The 24,247-nt window shown below is 44.1% G+C and overlaps 2 protein-coding genes across 4 annotated transcripts in view; one reads left to right on the forward strand and one right to left on the reverse strand.

Annotated features, from left to right (window-relative positions):
* dnajc17 (DnaJ (Hsp40) homolog, subfamily C, member 17) overlaps positions 1-24,247 on the reverse strand; it is a 116,779-nt gene that overhangs the window by 15,583 nt on the left and 76,949 nt on the right. The window lies entirely within an intron of this gene.
* Positions 15,260-23,171, forward strand: LOC134434965 (cdc42 effector protein 3). Of its 3 annotated transcripts, none has more exons than XM_063183662.1 (3): positions 15,260-15,567; positions 16,069-16,268; positions 19,794-23,171. In XM_063183662.1, the coding sequence occupies exon 3, from the start codon at positions 19,960-19,962 to the stop codon at positions 20,596-20,598; it is 639 nt and encodes a 212-aa protein (XP_063039732.1). In that variant the 5' UTR covers positions 15,260-15,567; positions 16,069-16,268; positions 19,794-19,959; the 3' UTR covers positions 20,599-23,171. The 3 variants fall into 3 exon arrangements, with proteins under 3 accessions (XP_063039732.1, XP_063039733.1, XP_063039731.1); XM_063183663.1 differs by lacking the exon at positions 15,260-15,567 and adding an exon at positions 15,596-15,891; XM_063183661.1 differs by lacking the exon at positions 15,260-15,567 and having other exon boundaries at positions 15,596-16,268.

The following is a 24,247-nucleotide window of genomic DNA, read 5'->3' on the forward strand; positions in this document are numbered from 1 at the left end:
AAGTGCCGTCGGATCCATTTTTTCCTCCAACGACTCCCGGCCGGAGTGCGCATTTCGTCTCCATAGTAATTCCATTACCGCTATCAATTGAACTGGACACCACGGTGAAATTAATCAAACTTTTACATTGACGCACCTTTACATTGACGCTGTAGACAGCACTTAAAAGTGCTTTCCATACATGCGGTCATGAATGTAACAAAATTACAAAATAAATATGGTCAAATTCCATAAAAAATAAGTTAAAAGAGTTGCACGGGAGCAGGAGTTACCAGATAGGCAGCCGAACGACGCGGCGCCATGGCAACTAGAAGCCCCTAATATATATTTTTAAAAGTCATGATACTTAAAATTGGTGGTGGTGTGTGTTAAATATTCAGGAAAATATAACATTTGTGAATGGGTAGCATCAATTCTGGAAATAAATTGCGAAAAAATAGACTGAACCACTGAACCGATTTGGATGATGAGGTTGAGATCAAGAGCAAATCATATGGCTGTGTTAGCATCCCCACACATGCTCAGTCAAGGGAAGCACCACATACAGTACAGTACAAAAGACTCCATCCATCACTGGGTGGTAGGCCTACGTACTTAAAAGTACTTATACTCAACAATGCTCTATGACCACACCCAGTAATTACACCCAGTGTGCCACTTCACAAAGGTTTGTCTCAGTCCTTTCAGTGAGCGTTTCCCAAGGCATGAGTAAAGCCTGACGGGAGCGTTTTTGTCTTCTATCCACACTTAAACACACTTGGCTCCTGGCAGCCGTCTTAAAGTGATACTGTCCCATTTTTGGAAATAAGCTTATTTTACACCTCCCCTTGAGTTAAATAAAAGGGTTTTACCGTTCCCCTGTACTTTCAACCGTTCTCTGAGTATGGCAGTGCAAAGTTTGCCTCCAAGCTAGCAGTTAACATTGAGTCCTATGAGACCAGCTGGCGGCTAACTGGTCTCATAGGACTCAATGTTAACAGCTAGATTGGAGGTAAAATTTGCATTGCCATTCCTAGATCGGGGGCAAAGACTGATCCCCGAGCAAAGACAGCACAGAAGATCGGGGGCAAAGACTGATCGGGGGCAAACACAGCACAGAAGATCGGGTGCAAAGACAGCACAGAAGAGCTAACTGGCATATTATTCGCCATGGCCTAATTGTTAGGGCGGAGGTCTTAAGATCAGAGGGTTGTACTTGTAGGTTTGAATCCCACCCTTACCTCCCCCTACACCTGCATGTCTGAAGTGCCCTTGAGCAAGGCACCTAACCCCCCAATTGCTACAGGGACTGTAACCAATATCCTGTAAATAACTGTAAGTCGCTTTTGATAAACGCATTAGCCAAGTGTAATATAATGTAATGCCATTATGTTAATGTTCCTGATCGTGTGCAAGGCAGCACAGAAGAGCTAACTGACATATTATCGCTCTAAGAGTACTGGCCTAATATGAGTGGGAGTGATGGGGGTTCTATTCCCCCCCTTCTATCGTTTTCTGCCTTTCTCCCTCTCTTGCTTTCCCTCTCTCTTAATCTCGCTGGGTTTTTTTTACATTCTCTTCTAGAGCTTTCTTTCGGCATCTCTCTCCCCCACTCTGTGTTTACCTTCACTGTTTGATTTGGGCCCAAATATCGGGGCCCTTGATTTAATAATTACGTCTCGCTTCGTGCCAAAGGACATCAAGCAGTAAACATTTTCAGACCAATTTCCCTCAACTCTCACAACTTGTGAGGTACAAACCAGGGAAAAAAAACACTTGCACACACAAGCACAGACACACACAAACACATGAGTCTGCAAACATATCAAATTGATACCTAGTCTCTACGCCCCCCCCCCCCCCCCCCCCCCCCCCCCCCCTCCCCCCCCTCCCCCCCCCCCCCCCCCTTTCTCTCTCTCTTTCTCAGATCTGAGGAAGTCAAGCATGCGGAGACCATTTGGAATAAAACTCAAAACTCCTTTTAAAAAGAGAGGTCAGCAATCAAGCACGTCCAGACAAAAAGACGGGGAAAAAACCTAAGTGAGCTCCTTAATGAAAGCCAATAGAAGGGTCTGCTGCTGACAGCTGCATATGCCAGAGCGCAAACACACACACACATGTTTAACAGCTAACAGCAGACAAGGACAGTGTGTGTGTGTGTGTGTGTGTGTGGTTACTTCACAGGCACAGACCAGATGAAATGGCAGATTTTCTTTTTTACGTTTTTGCGTAATATTTTGCAGACCTAAAAACGTGCATTGAACACTACAGTATGAAGTGAAGAACTGAGGCTTAAACTTTTCCATGTTGTAGTTGGTACAAGACCAAGTAGTAGCAGTACGTAGTAGTAGTGTGACTGGCAGGCATTTAGATCATAGTGCGACATGAAGGAATGCTCTTTCTGGATAAATGAATGAAGGAATATTATAGTTTTTCTCCGGGCAGTTAAAAAAAGACAGCCTCAATTTGGCTGCCATATGACTCGGTTACACATGTTGTATGTATGTGTAATGATAATTGAGGTGGTTTTTTTGCAAGAAGCAGGACATCTAGTCCAAGATGATGTATTCTTTCATTGACCCTGGAAATAGACATCGATACCGCACACTCTTGTTCATCGTGCTGCAATTTATTTACAAAACAACGTTTCGGCCCGTCTGGCGTTGCGTTACCTCCTTCAAAAAACCTGGAAATAGACTAACATGAAAAATAAAAAAATACTATTACTTATAATAATAAATAATAATAATAATGATAAATAATAACAACAAATAATAATAATAAATGATTTTTAAAAACTATGATAGGGTGAGACGGTACAAAAATGAACTGTGATGTTGTGAATGGGCAATATGCCATGCCTGCGTAGCCTAGGCAGTGTGTGTAAAGTAGTATACTAGGGACTGAATTACTAACTGTGTTTGGTAACACTTTATTTTAGGGATACATCTATAAGCACTAATACTGTACATACAATGTTAATGCCTGCATAAGTAACTTGTAAGGTATGTACTAAGCAAACGCTAAGGCCTACTAGGTCCTTACTAAGGTTAAGGAGGGTGGGGTGGTTCTGCGATGGGGGCTGGCTGTATCGCGTGATGTCATATGCCCATCCGTTAACGCCACGGCTATGCTCTGCTTCACGCAGGTGTGCATGGCTTCCCGACAGGTGAGTTTCAGTTGAACCGGTGCCACCGGGAACCTCACACACTGTGATTCACCCACCCACCAGACGCACAGTAGCTCACTTTCACACACAGACGTACACCAGCTCACTCACATAGAGACACACAGACACACACCAGCTCAAACACGCACACACACACACACACACACACACACACACACACACACACACACACACACACACACACACACACACACACACACACACACACACACACACACACACACACACACACACACACACACACACACACACACACACACACACACACACACACACACACACACACACACACACACACACACACACAGGCTCTGTCTCACACACGCAAAGGGGCTCTCACACTTGCATACACACATACAGAAGCTCTCCTCGTCCAAACAACCGTAAATCACGCCCAAACCACATTTCCTTCCGCCCTGGCTCCCGTGCTAAACATGGCGTGCGCGCGTGTGTGTGTGTGTGTTTGTGTAGAGGACAGATGAGCCACTGCAGTTGTGTGTGCTAAGCCAGTGGTGTGTGTGTGTGTGTGTGTGTGTGTGTGTGTGTGTGTGTGTGTGTGTGTGTGTGTGTGTGTGTGTGTGTGTGTGTGTGTGTGTGTGTGTGTGTGTACAGGGGAGATGAGCCCCTGCATGTTTAAAGCTGAGTCACCTCGTCGCCCACTCGCCCCTACTCAGAACGCTTGTTTATTTTGTGCAACGCTTTATTGTGTGTCTGTGTGTGTCTGTTTGTGTGTGTATGTCTGTCTGTCTGTCTGTCTGTCTTGTCTCTGTATGACTTGTCTATGCACTGTCTGTGTGCGTATGCGTGCGTGCGTGTGTGTGTGTGTGTGTGTGTGTGTGTGTGTGTGTGTGTGTGTGTGTGTGTGTGTGTGTGTGTGTGTGTGTGTGTGTGTGTGTGTGTGTGTGTGTGTGTGTGTGTGTGTGTACGTGCGTGCGTGCTTGGGGGACTGCCCGGATGGGCCAAGTCCATCATCCTCAGCGCACAGACAGACAAGGAAGTGTTTGGTGAAGACACGCATGCAGATCCAAAGACTCTGCTCACTGCTCAGTGCCTGTCTCAGAGGCCACTGAGAGCTGGGTCTGGAAACTCTTTCCCAGAGACAGCAAAGAGAATACACTGTATTGTAGAGCTCTGGGAGGCAAAAATACATACTTGTGCACACAAACAGAGGCACATGCACACACACATACACACGCATACATACACACACACGCACGCGCGCACACACACACGCACACACACACAAAGCCACAACCGCAACAAACCCTGAGGCACTCTGCTCTGCTATTCTTCGCTGCCTGTCGGCCCCCAAGATCAAAATGGCCAGAGCCACTCTCCTGCCCTCTCCTTCCATCTCTTTTACTCCTCTCCGCTCTGCTCCTCTCCTCTCCTCTTCGCTCCTCTCCTGCCCTCTCCTTCCATCTCTTTTACTCCTCTCCGCTCTGCTCCTCTCCTCTCCTCTCCTCTCCTCTCTTGCCCTCTCCTTGCATCTCTTCTGCTCCTCTCCTCTCTGCTCCTTTCCTCTTCGCTCCTCTCCTCTTCGCTCCTCTCCTCTTCGCTCCTCTCCTGCCATCTCCTCAGCCAAGGTCAGATAAATCAATACATACTCAGAGAAGCGACAACATGAGAGCATCAACAACCCCCTCCCAAACACACACACACACACACAGACACAGACACAGACACACAGACACACACACGCGCACGCACGCACGCACGCACGCACACGCACTTTCACAAGCCTCCTCACTCCAACCCTACCACTCCAACGTGGATGGACCATTGTATGAGTTGTACAAGAACTCAGTGGACGTGCAATGTGCATACACACACATGCACACAGGAACACGCGCAAAGCGTCATACAAGCAAGCACACATGCACACATTCAAATGTGCACGCGCACACATGTACAGATTAAAGTGCGTGATGGTGTCAAACGTCTGATTGCATGTTGACTGGAGAAGCACTGGCTTGACATAAAAAAGACGGCCCAAGACTTTTCCAGACAGTGTGGAGGAATGAGGGGGAAGTGGAGTAGTACAAACAAGAGGAACATTATTATTATTATTAATAGTATATTATTAATAATAATAATAGCGATGGAGATGGGGTTGTGGATGGGGATATGAAAGTCAAAGTGTCATTGTCAATTCACCATGTAACAGGCATTATGCGCAGATTGAAATTGAAATTGTGTATTTCATCATACACCAAACTGAACGAAACTAAAATATTTGCATGCAACCATGCTCAAACGCTATTATTAATAATAAAAAACATATGCATATATAAAATGTTCTCTGTGCTGTTGTTGTGTGGCGAAATCCAGGCTCCATGACTTAAATAAATGTTATGACGGGTGCTGGTGTTGTTTCATTTCGCGTGAGCAATTGTACTGTATGGTGGAAGAGCAGATCTCCCATTTGTCAGGAGGAAGAGGAAAGGGCGGATTCCTCCTTTGTTGTATATTGGACGTGCTTGAAAGGAACTGGTCAGGAAGGCAGCAATCATAAGATGGCCACAGATGGAGATGGATGGGGAAGAGGATGTGAAATTCAAATGGGATAGGGATGGAGCTGGGGTTGCGGATGGGGATATGAAAGTCAAAGTGTACTTCATTGTCAATTCACCATGTAACTAACAGGCATTACGCGCAGATTGAAATTGAAATTGTGTATTTCATCATACACCAAACTGAACGAAACTAAAATATTTGCATGCAAATACGCTCACACGCTCTGAGGATGGGGATGGAGCAGGGCCCGAGAGAGAGAGAGAGAGAGAGAGAGAGAGAGAGAGAGAGAGAGAGAGAGAGAGAGAGAAAGAAAGAGAGAGAGAGAGAGAGAGAGAGAGAGATTCCTATTGTGCTGTTCTTGTGGAGAAGGAACACTGAGTGTCTTCCTAGCAATGCCAAACGAATTCCGTAGGCCAACCGCACACACAGACAACAACACAGAGTCATGCACGCACAGACACAAAAAGAAAGATACACACAGGATTCGGACAAACAAAATAAGAATGCATAGGGGGAAACACACACCAAAATACATATACAAACTCACACAGACCCAAAATATTCAAAAAAGGACACCAACACAAATAAAGTGAGACAAACATGAACCCACAGGCACACACAAGCGCACAACACAACCAGCTGTGTTTTCACCCATTTCTTCCAGATGTCCAAGCTCTGTCTGGTCCCTGAGGAGAGGTGGGGTGGGGTGAGCAGCGGAACTGTGGTGGTGACATGGACCAGAGCAGAGGAGAGGAAAGCAGACCAGAGCGGATGGAGCAGACAAGTAGAGCAGCTGGGGCTGAATGAAATGGGCTGTGGATGGGGCTCGGGGCTGGGGATGGGGCTCAGGGCTGGGGCTCAGGGCTGGGGCTGTGGATGGGGATGGGCTGCACCATACTTTGCTGTGCTTAATGATAAAATGACAATGATATTATAAAGAATATGAAGAAGATTTCAATCATACTTGCTGTGCCTGTTTAGTGGCAAGGTAGCACCCCAGAACAATTGAAAATTGAAATCTGTGTCGGTCGGGTCCCAAAGTGTCTGATTTCACGTGAAATGACCCTCCTGCCATCTCCTCAGCCAAGGCCAGACAAATCAATACATAATCAGAGAAGCAACAACATGAAAGCATCAACAACCCCTTCCCAAACACACACACACACACACACACACACACACACACACACACACACACACACACACACACACACACACACACACACACACACACACACACACACACACACACACACACACACACACACGTGCACGCACGCACGCACGCACGCACGCACGCACACGCACTTTCACAAGAGCAGAGGAGAGGAAAGCAGACCAGAGCGGATGGAGCAGACAAGTAGAGCAGCTGGGGCTGAATGAAATGGGCTCGGGGATGGGGATGGGGATGGGGATGGGGCTGGGGCTGGGGATGGGGATGGGGATGGGGATGGGGATGGGGATGGGGATGGGGATGGGGCTGTGGATGGGGCTGTGGATGGGGACGGGCTGCACCATACTTTGCTGTGCTTAATGATATAATGAAAATGATATAAAGAATATGAAGAAGAAGATGAAAAATAGAAAAAGTGAAAGGAAGAGCAAGGGGAAGAAGAAGAGGAAGAGGAAGAGGAAGAGGAAAAGGAAAAGGAAAAGGAAGAGGAAGAGGAAGAGGAAGAGGAAAAGGAAAAGGAAAAGGAAAAGGAAGAAGAAGAGGAAGAGGAAGGTCATGCTGTTGGGTTGGGGGTGTTGGCATGTTTATGATGAGGTCAGGGGGGTGTTGTCGTCGTCAGTTAGTTTAGTACGTTTTTTTATTGCAACACCTCTCCTAACTCCCCTAACAGCCAAACCTGCATATTATCCACCTACGTTTCCCATTTTTCCATTTAAATTTGGTGACCACAAGACAGCTGCACCTTGGATACGCAATGACTATAACAAAATAAATATATGCACGTCCTACCTAACTGATGGGCTCGCTCAGGTACAGTGCCAACATTATATAGAACTGAATGAACCATCAGAGACATTCTATTGGGACTAAGAAAATCTTTGGTATCATCTGCCAACTCTATCAGACTGGACACACACGCATGCATGCACGCACACACGCACATGCCTTCAATCAAAACATAACTTTCTTCTTATATGGCAACATATTAGACAAAGATTTTTGAATCTTGAATATCAATGATAAGATATTAATCTGCACACTGAAATTCCAACAGATGGTTTATTGAAAGCACACACTTCAGAACATTGTGTTCTTTGAATAAACTTTGTTGGAGTTTCTGCAGACTTCTATTTTATCCTTAGGCCATGCTGCGTAACATGGCAAGGTCCTTCCCAACTAGGGATGTTAACCGGTAACCGTTTGACCGATAGTCGACCGGATCAACTTTAACCGGTTAACATTTTCTGCCACCGGTTAACCGGTTGTAAGAACAATAATAATTCTAATTAGGGGTGGGCGATATGACGATATTATATCGTGAATCGCGATATTGAGTAAAATATCGTCTCGAATCTGCCAAAGTGGAGAAATCGTATAGATCGTCTTGCAGTGAGGATGTTTATTATCAGTATCAGAGTGACGTTTTCTCACTTGTGTTGTTGTCTTCACTTTATTCTTTACATTATTGTATTCCACTTGTACACTTTATGAGAGTATCATCAGTGTGTTAACATTTTATTGACTGCAAATTACAAATTGCAAGTATATGAAAGATGTTTTTTGTTGTTTTTACTTTTTGGATGGAAGATCGTGATAAAAAATCGATATCGTGATTTCATGTTAAAAAATCGTGATACAACATTTTTGCCATATCGCCCACCCCTAATTCTAATAGTGTTGCACCGATACCGATACCGATACCAGTATCGGTGGATCGGTACTAAAATGGTGATATCGGTATCAGCGAGTACCAACAAATAGAGCACCGATACCATTTAAAGGTGCTTGTAAACAGCCTTGAAATTAATTATTTCATAGAGGTATTTAGAAAGTATTAAATTTGTTGCTGGATTCACTTTGTATTAGTCTTTTTCCTGTTTCACAAAGGTAGGCAGCAGCCTGACAAAGCCATGCAATGATTTTACATCCAAGTAGTATGCACTACAGCCCTTCATATACATTTCAAATAGGGTGGTATCGGTATCGGTATGGTATCGGTATCGGCCGATACTGCACAGCCAGGTATTGGGTATCGGTATCGGGGCCAAAAAATGGTATCGGTGCAACACTAAATTCTAATAATAATTTCCTCCCAAAAAGCCCCAAAAAACGATAATTTTGAGGTTTTAGTACGATAATTCAGCATTTTCCATCTGGCAACAGTGGCTGGACATGGCAGGTCCTGTCTGCACAGCAAAAAAAATCAGTGCTGTGCATATCAGGCATGCGAACGTTGTATAATTTAAGATTACCGGTTAATGAGTCTCGGTAGCCGGTTAAGAGTTTTTTCAATTTTCGCCATCCCTATTCCCAACCCCCCACCACATCACACCACATCACTCCAAATGTACTGTGTGTTATAAGAAGGTTGCACGCATATCTGTGGGCCAGGGTGAACAGGCATAGAGCTACATGGGAAACGTTTGTTAACTAGCAACTTAAAATTACCAGTCACTTCTAAACAATTCACTGACAAAGACACAGACAACAGTAAAAACCTTGTTGCACAGATTGAAAAGACGTTTTTAATGATTAAAACCTAATGTAGAGGGCCAATAAAGCATGAAAACAGAGTCCTTTATTGAAAGACTGAACACAAGACCCAATTCGCTTTGTTCAGGCAGAACACATGAGGGGAGTACAACGAGAATAAGCATTTTTCGTCTGGGTATGCACTGCAAGGCCTCTCAGACTCAGACCAACAAGAACGAAATGATTATAAAGGCTGCGATTAGATCAATCATTGGCTGTCCTAATGCAAAGCAGAGACCGAGACGGACGGACAGACACGAGCAGACAGAGAAACCTGCATTTGGCAGAGGCCTGCTCTGCAGGAGAGATGGAGGAATGCTACTCCATTGTATTTCGTTTTCTCGTGACATGTCCAAAAAAATTAAGGTATGACTGACTCAAACTGGCTCAAACACATACTTGAGTGCCGTTCGCAACAACAGAAAACAGCCAATGGGCCTTTCTCAAAACCCAGTGCAGTGTCCTTCCAAGTGTATCAGCCTACTTAGTCACGCCCAGTGAATGGATCCTCTTTATTAGTCACACCCAGTGATTGGATATTCCGTAGAGTTCAAAGAGTATCCAATCACTGGGCATGACTAATTAGGCTGATACACTTGGAAGGCCAATGCACTAGGTTTTTAGAAAGACCCAGTGTTTGCACAGCACTGTGTCGGGAGTTCTGCTTAATTAGTGGCCACTTAATTGGTATGCTCATCAACTCAATTAATGGTCACTTAATTAGTGTGGCCAAAGGGTGAATTACAGTGTGTCAGTGCAAACATTAAGGACTTGAGGCCAAGACAGGCACAATTTCACACTACATTTCTAAAAACTACAATCAAATAAATAAATAAAGAAAATAAGTTTTGTTGAAAAATATTTACTGCAGTATTATCTGCTGTGTTCACCAGGAGGTTTTGTGAGGCTAGCGTGGTGTGGTGGGCATAAGATGGCAGCTTGGATTAGATCAACCTCTCTCTTCTAATGCATAACGGAGACAGACAGGCAGAGAAACCTGCGTTGGCAGAAGTCTGCACTGTGGGAGAGATGGAGAAAGGCTACTCAATTGTATTTTTCAATTTCTCATGGCATGTCCAAAAAATGAAGCCATGACTGGCTCAAGAACATACCTGAATAGCGTATATAACATTTCAGACCCTCCAGGAATTCGCAATGTTGCAGTTTGCAACTTTGATAAGGCAAATGACAGTGACATATATGACTGCAAATTAAAATGAAAAACTGTAATAAAGTAAAATGTAAAAACGGGACTTTGCAAAGTTTGGGCACCCTTTTATTTTCAAAATGGTTATGGATGTATGGCCAATCCATCCAGTTGCAGCGCAAACTTGTTTCAAGCAGTTTGTAAGGCCTTCAGTAACAAACACGGATAGGCTCCGTCTTGAAGAAAATGTTGTCATACATAATAGTCGACTACACTTTTGTTCTCCGTTCTCTTTCATCCAAGTTCTCTTAGAAGCCATTGCTGCAGTACAAACAATTCAATTCAATTCAAGAATTTATTGTCATTGTCAAAAAGGCAACGAAATTGTGTTTGGGGTACAATACTTCGAAGGTTTTTTAGTAGGTTTTCAAGTAAAGTGCAATAAGAGGTAAAAGTGACACCAGTGCTTGACACCCCCCCCCCCCCCTCCCCCTCCCCATCCCACTAAAAGTGCAGCAGAGATTAAGTGCATAATACGACCCCCCCCCCCCCCTCTCTCTCTCTCTCAAACGCGCACACGCACACGCACACGCAGAAATGTCCAAAGGATAGATGGATAACATTTTAGACAGATTGGAATTCTCTCCCTTTCTCCATTGGTAGTGTTGGTAGAGGTTGGATGCTCACCGGGACCAGTGACATTTTGTGTGGTTGGGGAGGGGTGGTGGCCACACACCAACAGGGCAGCTTTGATTAGATCAATCTAATGTGGTGCACAGACGGACAGACAGACATAGAAACCTGCCTTGGCAGGAGTCTGCGCCATGGGAGACATGGAGAAATGCTACTCCATTGTATTTTTCGCTTTCTCATGACATGGCAAAAAAAAATCAAGGCATGACTGATCCAAGCACATACCTAAGAAGTGTATATACAGTAACAAACGCAAACATCAATCCGAGCATAGTTTTGGTGAAGAGAAGAGAATAGCTTGATGGGAATTCAGAAAGTATACAGCGCGGCGGCTTTTTAGCTGAATTCTAAATTGAGTTGTCAATGTTTAAATAAAGCTCAGTGCTGCACTGCAAAACACTAACATTTTATATATATATATATATAAAACCCTTCTCACAGCAACATCAGGGACAAGAAGAATGAACGGCCCAGCTAATTTTGTGCTCTCCTCTCTTTATTTGGACAAGAAATGCGAAACAGCAAATTTAGGCTAAAACTCTGGACCCTGGCCTGAAATGGTACTCAAAAGCGGCCCGTAGTGTAAACCACCACAGGGTAAATACTTCTCAACCAATCATCATTTCAAAAACACATCAACTTTTTTTTTTTTTCGCTTTCTTTTTCCTTTCAACAAATCCCAATGAAATCTACATATCATGCCAAGGTATGTGGCAACAGTAAGGAAGAATGAAGGGATGAGGGGATAGATAGAGGGATAAGAGAGAGGGAGGGAGAAAGGGAGGGAGAGAGAGAGGAGAAAATCCCTCCTCCCACTTGTGTATGCCGTGCGTGTAACCTACAAACACTTCTGGCTGCAGGCGTGTGAGACCTGCATAAGTCCCCTTATGACTACTATGGTGCTGAACGTACTACTTAGCTTCAGTGCTGGGGCCTTGCCTTGCACAACTATGGCAGAGGGCCTGTGTGTGCATGTCTGAAACAGAGAGGCACCCTCCTCTTGCTGCTGGTATTGGTGCTAGTTCATGCATGTGTGTGTGTATGTGTGTCTTGTTGGAGGGACCCAGGCTGTGTGTGTGACTGTGTGTGTGTGTGTGACTGTGTGTGTGTGTGTGTGTGTGTGTGTGTGTGTGTGTGTGTGTGTGCGCGTGTGTGTGTGTGTGTGTGTGTCTTGGAGGGAGGGATCCAGGCTGTGTGTGTGTGTGTGTGTGTGTGTGTGTGTGTGTGTGTGTGTGTGTGTGTGTGTGTGTGTGTGTGTGTGCTTGCGTGCGTGTGTGCGTGCGTGCGTGCGTGCGTGTTGTTGGATGGATCCACGTACAAACAACCGGAGGCTGTAGATTCAATTGAATTCAGTTCAGCTAAACATTTCTCCAGTGCCGTTTTGATTTCATCCAATTCCATTAGACTCACTTCCAATTTAAAAGTTGTTTTGATTGGTGTGACCAATCACACAAAGTGTGAAACAGAGTGTTTGCGTAGATTGTGTGCAGAGAGCCAGCACGGGCTGAAGTACAATTCCTTGTTCTGATTCTCATTCTGACTTAGTATTATTATTTTAGTATTACAAAATCACAGGTGCCATACATCACAGGCGGCACAAAAGTTGTGTGATTTTGGTAAATGGACTGAATCTTTATAGTGCTTTTCTACATTACTCGTACACTCAAAGTGCTTTACAAAGTAAGCCACACATATTATATCCAGTCATACACACATGTGCACATCCGTGGCTAAAGCTGTTACGCAAAAGGCACCAAACCTGTTCACCAGGAGGAATTTTGGGGATCAGTATCTGGCTCAAGGACACTTTGATGGAATCAGGCAGACCCACGCTTCAACCTACAACCTTCCAGTTAGCCGAACAGGCACTTAACCCTATCCAGACTGGGGAGGGGCCTAAAAGTGCCCGCACCAACTTTGATGTTGTATAACCGCAGAGATACACCAGCGGCGACGCGATTCAAGCGACAGAGTGTAGCAGCAAGCGATACGAGAGATTGAGGAGACTAGAGTATGTCCGTACAGGCAGAAGGCAAAGCATTCAAGCATTCCCATTGGCTGTGGTCACTTACCTCTATACAGTCATTGGCTGTCGCGGCTTGTCGCCGAACCGCGTCATAGAAAGTTGAAAAGATTTCAACTTCAAATTGTCGCGCTTGTCGCGCAAATCGCTCTAGTCTCCAGAATCGCTTTTGTCTCTCGACTCAATACAAAGTCAATTACTTCCGTCGCTCGACTCGCTCAGATCGCCGCTGGTGTATTTCTGCGGTAATTCCTTAACGACTTGAGCTATGACTACGAAACTAGGTGACTTCTCCTAAAATTTAGTTGGCTACAGTTTAGTACCAAAATATTATGTTTATCATTTTTGCCGTTGCCATGGCAATGGTTTTCTGACAGGTATGTCTGACCGAAAATCACTGATCTAAGTCTCATTATTGTTCCTTTTTCATATTTTTTTGTTATTTCCATTAGCATCAGACAGCTTTGTGAGCATTAAAGTGGTCTGAAGCATATAATCATTAAAATTTAAGTGCATTACCTAAATTTGATGGGAAATACATTATGTAGAGATTTTGGGCATTATAATTAGATGATGTCATAATGACGTCATAATACCAGATAATGACACAAAAATGATGTCATTCATAGATGTCCATATGAAGAGCATTTCTGAAGACCTGCACTTCTATATTTTTAGAGAACCCTGTTGTTGGTTTGGTGTACATTCATATACTTGATAATACATATAAATAGTTATATTACATAAATAAAAACATAAAAAAATGCAATTTTGAAAGCTTTGTATCAAATAAAAATGAACTCTTCATATGTAGATCATCTCCCCAAAGTTTGGTGGTCATACCGTTTTCCGTTCATGAGTTATGGGGGGGGGGGGGGTCAAAAGAGCCCCCCCCACCTCCAGGCCCAGGAATGCAAAAAAAGGCCAGTCTGAATAGGGTTAAACAACCAAAGCCAATAACTGCCCGGTCATCAGAAGTTGTGCGATTGTTTTGACCAAGGGTGAAGAAGGCTTGTGTGGTGTAATGAATGGCAATTTGGGGTGGTGACGAGTGCTGGAAGGGTGTTCGTTGTTGTGGGCGTGCAAGGGTTGTGATGATGTGCTTAGGGCATGGCACTGTGAGTTGGTCCAGGATGTTGTAGGGGTACTGTGTGTGTGTGTGTGTGTGTGTGTGTGTGTGCGTGCGTGCGTGCGTGCGTGCGTGCGTATATATGTGGTGGGGTGTTTGTGTGTGTGTGCAGAGGAGTAGTAGGGGTAGAGACGATGACGTGGTGGCTTTGTCGCGGCTTAGAGCCTACAGGAAATCAGCAGCGTGCGGACAATGGACCAGAGATTAGGAATCAGTTAACCCCTGCTGTTCAAAGCCCCTCACATCTCTCTCTCTCTCTCTCTCTCTCTCTCTCTCTCTCACACACACACACACACGCGCCTGTATACATACACACACTCACGTGAGAGGGAGGAAGGGAGGAAGACCACGAAAGAGTAGCAGACACTGTGTAGAAGACAGAGGGCATAGCATTGAGACAAGAGTAGACAAAGCAGGAAAAACAGAGTGACTGACTCAGTCATAAAAAAGAGACTAAGAGAAAGAGATACAGCAAGAGATTGTGTCTACTCCTTCGCTGTAGGGACTCATCAGTCATCAGATTTATAGCAGATGAAGTTGTGTGACCTCACCAGGTAGACAAACAGACCTGTCACCCTCGGTCAGACAGGGAGATAAAGGAGAGGTTGGGAGACAGACCTGTAGAGCTAGAGACTGAGAAAGCGACTTGTAGAGTGTGCGAGAGAGAGAGAGAGAGAGAGAGAGAGAGAGAGAGAGAGAGAGAGAAAGAAAGAAAGAAAGAAAGAAGGAAATAGAGAGAGAGAGAGAGAGAGAAAGAAAGAAAGAAAGAAAGAAGGAAATAGAAAGAAAGAAAGAAAGAAAGAAAGAAAGAAAGAAAGAAAGAAAGAAAGAAAGAAAGAGAAAGAGAGAGAGAAAGGGACAGAGAGAGAGAGAGAGAGAGAAAGGGACAGAGAGAGGTTAACGCCACCTGTTTGGTACACATTTGGTCATTCAGCTCAGCGGCCTCACCTTGGCAACCTAACTAAGCAACCGGCACACCTCAGGCTGCCCTCAAACACAGAGACACCCAGTAGTGGATATACCAGAACACTCCATTGTCTTCTATTCTACTATATTCTGTTCCGATCCGATCTGTTTGGAAGATACGCAACAAAGGAGATCATAAGATCAAGCCACGAGACTAATCATTCAAAGGGATTTAACAAACTTACTCTCCTAAAACCTGGACTAGAGTAGCCTAAAGGTAAGTCATTCGTTAACCCTTTGTGTACTGGGATGTGTTTTAATAGATCATTAAACAGAGGAAAATGTATAGGCAATGATCAGCCTAGCTACTCTGTTAGCCAAACCAGTAAACAGTTAAGTCAAGTTAAGCTGGAAGGGCACGGATTGGTCAGAAATTAAAGATGGTGTCAGCTGTTGTATGATAACTGAGCTGACTTGTGGTTCTGCACAAGTTTCGGCTGACATAGTTATCACATATGGCTGACTGACATGGATAGTCAGTCACAGTCTTCAAAAATAAACGGCCTAGTAGTGCACGCATGGAGGCACTTGGAGCGGTCAGGTAAATGATTGATCCTTAAAGCATGCACCTGGAGTTTACTCAACGTTAAAACGGAGCATTTTGTAGAGCAGAGACTTCAGGCAAGCGCTGGCTTATGGCTCATAAAGTGATTTCTTTCCTCTCTCCCTTCATTGTCTCCCTCTCTCTCTCTTTCTCTCTCTCGCTCTCGTCCCACAGCCGAGCGAGTCCTGTCATGTCAGGTGTGCGATCATCAGTCCGTGCAGGTATCTGTCTCAGCTGCGCTTCCTGACTGGGATAGGGGTAAAGCAGAGGGACTGACGAGAGGAGAGGAGCGGCGCTGAGGAGTGCAGAGTACAGGCTGAGGAGTACGGACCAAGGAGCACGGAGTGGATGGTGGTGCACTGTCCACCAGCCAGGTAAGACCGCTGTCCTTTATTGTACTTACATAATACTTTATCTTCCTTTTTAAATATATCTTACAATGTATATACTACAGTAGGATTGTATGGCCTGGGCTGTTCTATGGAACCTACTGTATGGACGTTTTAATTCTTTATTTTTGGGAATTGTTATATGGGCAACAACAGTTATGCAGCTAAAAATAAGAACACAACTGCCATAAGAGCAGGTATTCATTCAGGTAGCACAGGTATTTGACGACACGTTAGGTGGAGTCGTGTCAAGTAGGTGCAGCTGCAGTTAGTAATTGCTTTCTTTTCTTCCTCTTTCGTTGTTGGTTTTTGTTCCCAATGCCATGTTTACAAAAAAACACGCAATGTAGGGTTTAATTAGCGCTAATGAGGATTTTCGCTAACTTTTAAGGCTGGAAGGAACAAATGGTGATTCTGGTCGACACTCCAGAGGGAGAGGTAGAGAGACAGAGAGAGAGAGAGGTAGAGAGACAGAGAGAGAGAGGTAGAGGTAGGTAGAGAGAGAGAGAGAGGGAGAGAGAGAGAGAGAGAGGGAGAGAGAGAGAGAGAGAGAGAGAGAGAGAGGGGTAATCATTTGAGTTCCACCTTCCCTGTGTAGCATTACATGTTGCGAAAGGAATGCAGTTGTGTCCACACGCTCGCACCTCCCGCTGCTGCCCAAGTGCCGATAAAACCTTTATTGGCCAACAAAACATGTTTTCTGTAGTGCCTTACAAATTTACAGAGTGAGTGTTTCGAGTCACGAACACGCATCTTTACACGGTGCCTGCAACAGGATAAATAAATAATTTAAATGAGATGGAGGGAGCGGGAGGAAGAAAAAAAAACCCAGGACAGTCCACTTCCCCCTTTGCCAACCACAATGAGGTCTCTGCCTTAACAAGCTCGGTGTAACGAATGGGAACAAATTGGCACAGAGTCGGCCTGAGATCCAGCAGATTTTCTTCTTCAGGCCAGGCGGCTCGACTCAAAGACAATAAGTGAAATATAATAGCCGAATTACGGTAAATGACAGCGATTTGTTTGCACCGTGCTAACGTGGCTGGCTGCGTGTGCCAGGTTGTGATCTTTTAGGGAAAGAAAAAAAAACTGTCTTTAAAATTAAGAAAGCCTCAAACATCTGCTGTACAGTTTGAATGCCATGAGTGGTTGACTGGTGTGGATGATGAACTCTAATATCGCTAATCTGTCTTCAGAGGGGCATGTAAAACCAAGTAAGCCTCAGACATCTGCTGTAAAGTATGCCTGCACATCGTATCAAATCCCTATTGCTTGTTTTGTGTGGGTGATGCACTAATGTGGGGGTGATGAACTCCAATATCGCTTATCTGTCGACTGGTCATGGCAGACTAGATTAGGTGAGGAGAGACAAATGAGTAGTGGGAGTCTAAACGGGGTAAGGGAATGTCAAGACACCCTCAATAACTGCCCTAATACCAAGGCCAGATCTAAAAGATCAGGGTTTTTTTCCCTTGTATGTCTTGTACATATGATGAAAGTGACAATAAAAGCTGACTTGACTTGACTTGGAAGAGTCATGTTGAGGTGTCAACACAAGCTTAAATGGCTTCCCATGTTACACAGAGGGTGCGTTAAAATAATAATAATAATAATAATAATAATAATAATAATAATAATAATAATAATAATAATACATTTTATTTAAAGGCGCCTTTCAAAACACTCAAGGACACTGTACAGAGAGAAACAAAAAATAAAACAAGACAAACAGAATTTTAAAAATTAATAAATAAATAAATAAATAAATAAATATTAAATATGAATAAAGAATCATAAAGAACAGGCTATCTGAAAACAGCCAACCGATAATTCTTCTGATTTTAATATTACACAACACACAAAAGAAATCATATAAACTATAGGGCTAACAGTGTATGTTTTTTTGTTATTTGTTGACGTGTGGCTGATGAAGGTTAATATGGCTTATCTGTCGACTGGTCATGGCAGAGTGGATTAGGAGAGGAGAGACAAATGTATAGTGGGAGTCAACTGGGATGTCACAACAACCTTAACAACTGCCCAAATAGCAAAGTCACATCTAAAAGAGCCATGACGGAGCAAGAGTGTATTTCTCTGCATTCTCTGCTGCCTAGTCATATAAAAAAATGTGTTAAATACCGTAGCCTACTTCTAATGATTTGAAATTTGCCCACAGACATTGGCGTTATACAAATGATATACAACTACATGTGTTTGAGGGGAAACCCAACAGAGAATCCTGAGCTGTATGTAGTAACAGGGGGAAGACGGTAAGAAGTAAAGGCTACATTTAAAAGATACCCATGTGTCTGAATAACAGCCTAACAAGAAAGGAGTAGTAGGAGCCAGGTCATCAAGACATTGATAACTGACCTAACAGACATGCCATTAAAGGAATTTAAACCCTTTCATGTTGATCACTTTCTATACGTCTGAAGCAGTTTGGGGACAGATTCAAGTCCACCTCAACAGTTATCCTAATGGCATAGTGATGTCTACAGGAAATGTGCCTGGGAAACAGCCTAATTCTTAAGATTTTAGTAATTTTGCACATTAGTTACATATCCAAAAAAGCCATGCCAAAAGCCATGCAAATTAAACAGAGAATAATCAAATAGAGAATCCCGAGAGCCGTTTGTAGTAACAGTGGACCATCTGCAACAGGCGAGGGCTCGGCTAGGCTACAATAGATTTGCATATTGCATCAGTTGCTTCCAGAGAGGTTCTCAGTTGGTTTATGGCAGCCGAGCCCTGGTTTGATGAACATGTTGTATGGGTGTTGAAATCAAAGGGCCCGCGTTTGGCGTAGTTACCATGTACTCCTGATGGGAAAAACCTGTTCCTTCGACTGTGTGTGTGTGTGTGTGTGTGTGTGTGTGTGTGTGTGTGTGTGTGTGTGTGTGTGTGTGTGTGTGTGTGTGTGTGTGTGTGTGTGTGTGTGTGTGTGTGTGTGTGTGTGTGTGTGTGTAAATCTTGGATACTGAAAGGAATGTTGATTCAGGAAAAGCAATGGATGATAGATGACTCCGAGACAGATAAGTGGATAAATGATATGATAAATCACAGTGAAAAACTATACATACAGAATCATGAGAAACCACATTTATTATAAAACCTGCCTCACTAGAAAAAAAAGCCTTTTCTGTTTAGGAGATATTGTGAATAATTGCACAGTGAACAGGTGCGGTGTTCAACTCTTTTTTTTCTCCCTTTTTTTTGGTTCTGTTTTCAAGGGCAGCTCAACGCGAGCCAAAGTTTGCATCTGGTGCTAGAATCATTGCACGAAAGTGCAGTCAGTGTCTACAGAGAGCGGTCATGTTTGTCCAGCGTGGCAATTAGCTGTTAGATTTACTAGGTTCTGCTGACAGATAGCGTCAAAACCTGGATCGCATCAAGACTTTTTTTTATTAAAATGTGTGCGAGTCTTTCCTTTCTATACTCAGAAACATTATAAACGCATTTCCAAAAGTTTCCATTTTCTAACATTCAATTTCATCCTTTCTTTCACAGAGAAAAATACCCATCTATTTCCACAACCATGCTCTCCTGTTGAACCACAGCGAAGGACAACAACCACCGTACTCAACCAAGGGAACAAAGAACACAGAATTAGAACCCCTTTCCCTGACTCTACTCAACTCAACTGACTCTACTCCAGCAACTACCACAGACCAGGATGCCACTGAAGACCTCACTGTACCGCAAGCCTGCCTCAGGCCGCTGGCCCGCCCGCCGTCAATCGAAACACCGCAACAGCCTGTCCGTCAACATGATCAGCCTACCGCTGGGCGACTTCCGTCACCTGTCCCACATCGGCTCCGACGGCCAGGGCGACCGCTTCGGCGACCTGTCCTTCCTGAAGCGGGGCCACAGCCTGCTGCTGCAGAGCTCCCAGAGCGAGCAGAACCTCTTTCTGGCGTGCTCCCCACCGCCGCCGAAACCGCCACGCCTCAATCTCGACGACGACGGGGAAGGGGACAGAGACGGAGAGGAGAGCCCGGATTGGACGGTTCGGCGGCAGAACTCGTCAGAGAGGCGGAAGAAGTGCAGCTCGCTCCCGTTGCTCGATAGTGAGGAGGGGGAGATGATGGAGGAGGATGAGCTGACGGGGTCAGAGCGGGCCAGTGGCAGCCCAAGTCCGAGCACTGAGCACGGCAGCCTGAGCTCGGGGAGAGGATACAGCCACACCCTCACGACCACTGCTATGGAAATATCACAGCCGGATGACTTCGACAATGCGTTTGCATTCGATCTGGACCTAGGGCCTTCTATACTCGATGACGTGCTTCAAGTGATGAACAAACACCATGAGTGACAATAGGCCAAGAACAAATCAATGACTTAAAAAAAACATATTTAACTTAAAATATACTGAAAGACATTTTCATGGAACTCTTACTGGGTGTAGAAGGTATTGTGTTATTTTTCACAAAAAAAACCCCAAAGAATCACTGAAGAGCTACGTTTGTCACATGACTGCAATTTCTCATCATGTTTACTATGGTGAGTTCAAAGTGGTGATTACAGTTTACACAGTCCTGTCTCACACTTCCAGACATTCTGGGGGTAAAGAATCTTCCAGAACCATTTCCAGTTCTTTTTCATGCCAGACCCTGATTCTAATATTTATCCCCAACACTTGACTGATGGACAGACTTCCTTTTTCTGGACGAAAACTAAACTACTCCTACTGAGATTGAGTTTGAAGGCCCGGAATAACGGCCACACGCAAGGGACCGGCAGTGGATTCCAGAAAGCATCGGCAGCACTAGCTCTCCCGGCCACATCATCTCGGATCGTTGGACCTCCGCCGGAACAGAGCTGGGAGAGATGGATATCGGCCCCTAATGCCTATCTTAAGCCCTCATCTGCTGAGCTGACACAGGAGGACTCACACAGATGCACGCAGTGCAGGAGTCACACATGCGTGAACACACACACACGCACGCACGCACGCACGCGCACACGCACACACACACACACACATCCACTTACACATGCACATACACACATATACAGTACTCTTTCACACACACACAGACACAGACACAGACACAGACACAGACACACACACACAACTTTACACAAATACACACTCAAACACGCACACACCCCCGAACAAAAAACCCTCATACACTCACCCATACATTTCAGAAAAAAACACAGCCTTTCCTTTATGGTGTCAATCAAGGGTCATTTAAAAGGCAGACAGTAATAACAAAACACAAATTCTGCTCAGCGCCAGTATTGCGCAACCTCTCCCGGAAAAGAGTGGAATTAGGCAATAACGCTTCCAATAATTCATAAGTGTGTGCCAAAACCTCAAAACAGTGATCTTACGGTACATTCGAACAGTTGTATTGTGGTTGCATCAAAGTGCCTGATCTTTGTACATTTACAAATGTGTGGTACTTTTTATACATGTATAAAGTTAAAGGCAAAATGTCACCCAGCTCGATCATGCTGTGATCTTACTTTACATTTATGCATTCGTGTTGTAGTTGCATCACAGTGCCTGATTTGGCACACTGTGGCACAAATGTGTGGTATGCATTTTTATACATGTATGGACAGAAAAAAAACAGATGTTTACACAGCTTGACCATGCTGTGTCTTTTCAAGAGTTGTCAAGGAGTGACTATTAATGTTCTCCAGATGTTACTGCTGCTTCTGTTACAACATTAGGATTTATGTGATAAAGAGTTAGTTACTGATTAAGCACATTTCTTCGGGAGGAATTAAAGAAAAGAGAGGCCCTTCAATTTTTTTTTGTTGCCTTACATTTTGTGATTACTAATTTAAGTTTTGCTGCAATTTTCCATGCAAATAAATGACACTGCAAAATATGAGAATAAGGGCCTTTCTCATTACTAATCTCCACCCCTACCCCTTTGCCTTCCTCTTGCCCCTCGTGCTTTCAAACAAAGGCGCAAGGTGTAGGGCTTGAAACGCAACCCCTATGGATTGGGATGCCCCTTCAACAATCACGGAATGACACTCACAGCTGTCACTAATTCCATGCATTAGGTTGACGTTAATAGCGATTGTTTTCATGTGCGTTTCACGGAGAAAAGGGCCATACAACATTAGGACAATGTTAAACTTGCGGCGAAAATACTGAAACTTGTGTGCTGTTGTGGGTGCCGCGGCTTGCCGCCAATTTTTAAATGAATTCGCAATGCATTCAGGGAAATCTGTCGCAGCCCTCCGTTGCGGAGTCTGGTGTTGGAAAATCTCCGCGCGGAGGGGTGGAAAGCCCTTTTCCCTACCCCTACCCATCTGTCTGAACGTGAATCGGGATGTCACTACCCCTACACGTGGACGCGCAAAACGGAGGCAAAGGGGTTCGCGTAGGGCTAAGGGGTGTAATAGGATTCACCCTAAGAAAGGCCTTGAGTGTTTTATTAGCCTAAAGTGGGTAACATCATATTGATATTTAGTTCATGTGGGTAATAACTAGTGGTGTGCATTGGCACTGTCCTCACGATTCGATTCGGTTACGATTCGGGAGATAGCGATTCGATTCGATTCAATTCTACGATGCATTGCAATGCATTACATTTCTACTGAAATCAAAGCAAATGATTTATCAGTCATGAGGAGGCAATACAAGCAGTCAGATACTCAGCTTTAACATTTTATTGACTGTTTTCTGTATCAGTCTTGCAGTTTTCAATGCTTTGAAGTGCCTTTATTTAATTTAACGTTCATTTGCTCCTGAAATATCCAAGGAAGTAATTTAAGTTAAAAAAAAATGCAGCATCGATTCTGGAACTTGCGGCATTGAATTGAATTGTCCATGCCCCGCATTGCATTGCATTGCCGAATCGGTTATTGTTGACACCACTAGTAATAACAGCCTATTGAAGTGTAGTGCTTTTAATTTGAAGTAAAAGTGTGATCACTAGTAAATTACTAGTGATCACACCTTTCCTTCAATAAAAGCACTGCAATTACTGTAAATTACTGTAATGTTGGCCCTCATGGTTCTGGGTATGCCCCCTTCTCCAGGACATGCTCCATTGGGATAAAGGGTACAACGCTGGTCACCAATTTAAATGTGAAGAAGCAAGACTCTCCATGTGCCAAAAATCTTCTTCCTCTCTCTCTCTCTCTCTCTCTCTCTCTCTCTCTCTCTCTCTCTCTCTCTCTCTCTCTCTCTCTCTCTCTCTCTCTCTCTCTCTCTCTCTCTCTCTCTCTCTCTCTCTCTCCTTTTCAAATGGCTTGTATTTTCCATGCCTTTAACCATAGGTGTTTTTAATGTTTTTAAAGGATGGTTATGCTCATGATTTCGATCAAATATGTCAACCACAGCACTGGAACAGAAAGTAAGAAAAACTCAGGCCAAAGGCTTGAAACCATTTTTTATCGATTTCAATTTAGGAAACAGTGATGAGTGAGTAGCCTGTAATGTGCAATGCACCTTAAAGCACAATGCTACTGTACACAGTATCCAACATCTGAATACATTGCATTGTGATTTTGCATGTACTGTAAGACAGTGGAGAGTATTAGGGGAATATGTTTCCAAGAACAGGGACACAATTTCAGACACAAAAAGTCTTTGTTGTAAGAGCGCTTCCTGGACTCAAAAAAGGTGCTCTTTGAGGTGCTCTTTGGATGGGCAAATGCAGACGTTGAAAAAGAAAAAATACCAAGGCACTCTCTTTAAAAGTAAAAAGCCTTTATTTAGCCTTGGTTTACAATTAACCTTTAAAAAACTCAGACATGTTTCGGCCGCTTGGCCTTCTTCAGGGAGTCAAAACTATAGGCTTGACACCTTTGCTTTTTACATGTTCAGCACAGTGCGGCTGGGCAGTGCCTCCTGGCTAGAGGCCAGACTATAGGCTACAGTATGGGCCGTCCTCACCCAGTGTCCTAGCCACCGGTGTTTGCTTAGCTGTGAACCCGGCACTGCGGCCCTAACAAGGGTAAGGGAGGAAAGCCGATACTTCCCACATATA

The sequence above is a fragment of the Engraulis encrasicolus genome, chromosome 19 (genome assembly GCF_034702125.1).
Source record: "Engraulis encrasicolus isolate BLACKSEA-1 chromosome 19, IST_EnEncr_1.0, whole genome shotgun sequence".
Lineage (NCBI taxonomy): Eukaryota > Metazoa > Chordata > Actinopteri > Clupeiformes > Engraulidae > Engraulis > Engraulis encrasicolus.

What these genes read in the sequence shown, in the direction of transcription:
- LOC134434965 (XM_063183662.1), top strand. Translation starts at nt 19,960, where the DNA reads ATGCCACTGAAGACCTCACTGTACCGCAAGCCTGCCTCAGGCCGCTGG.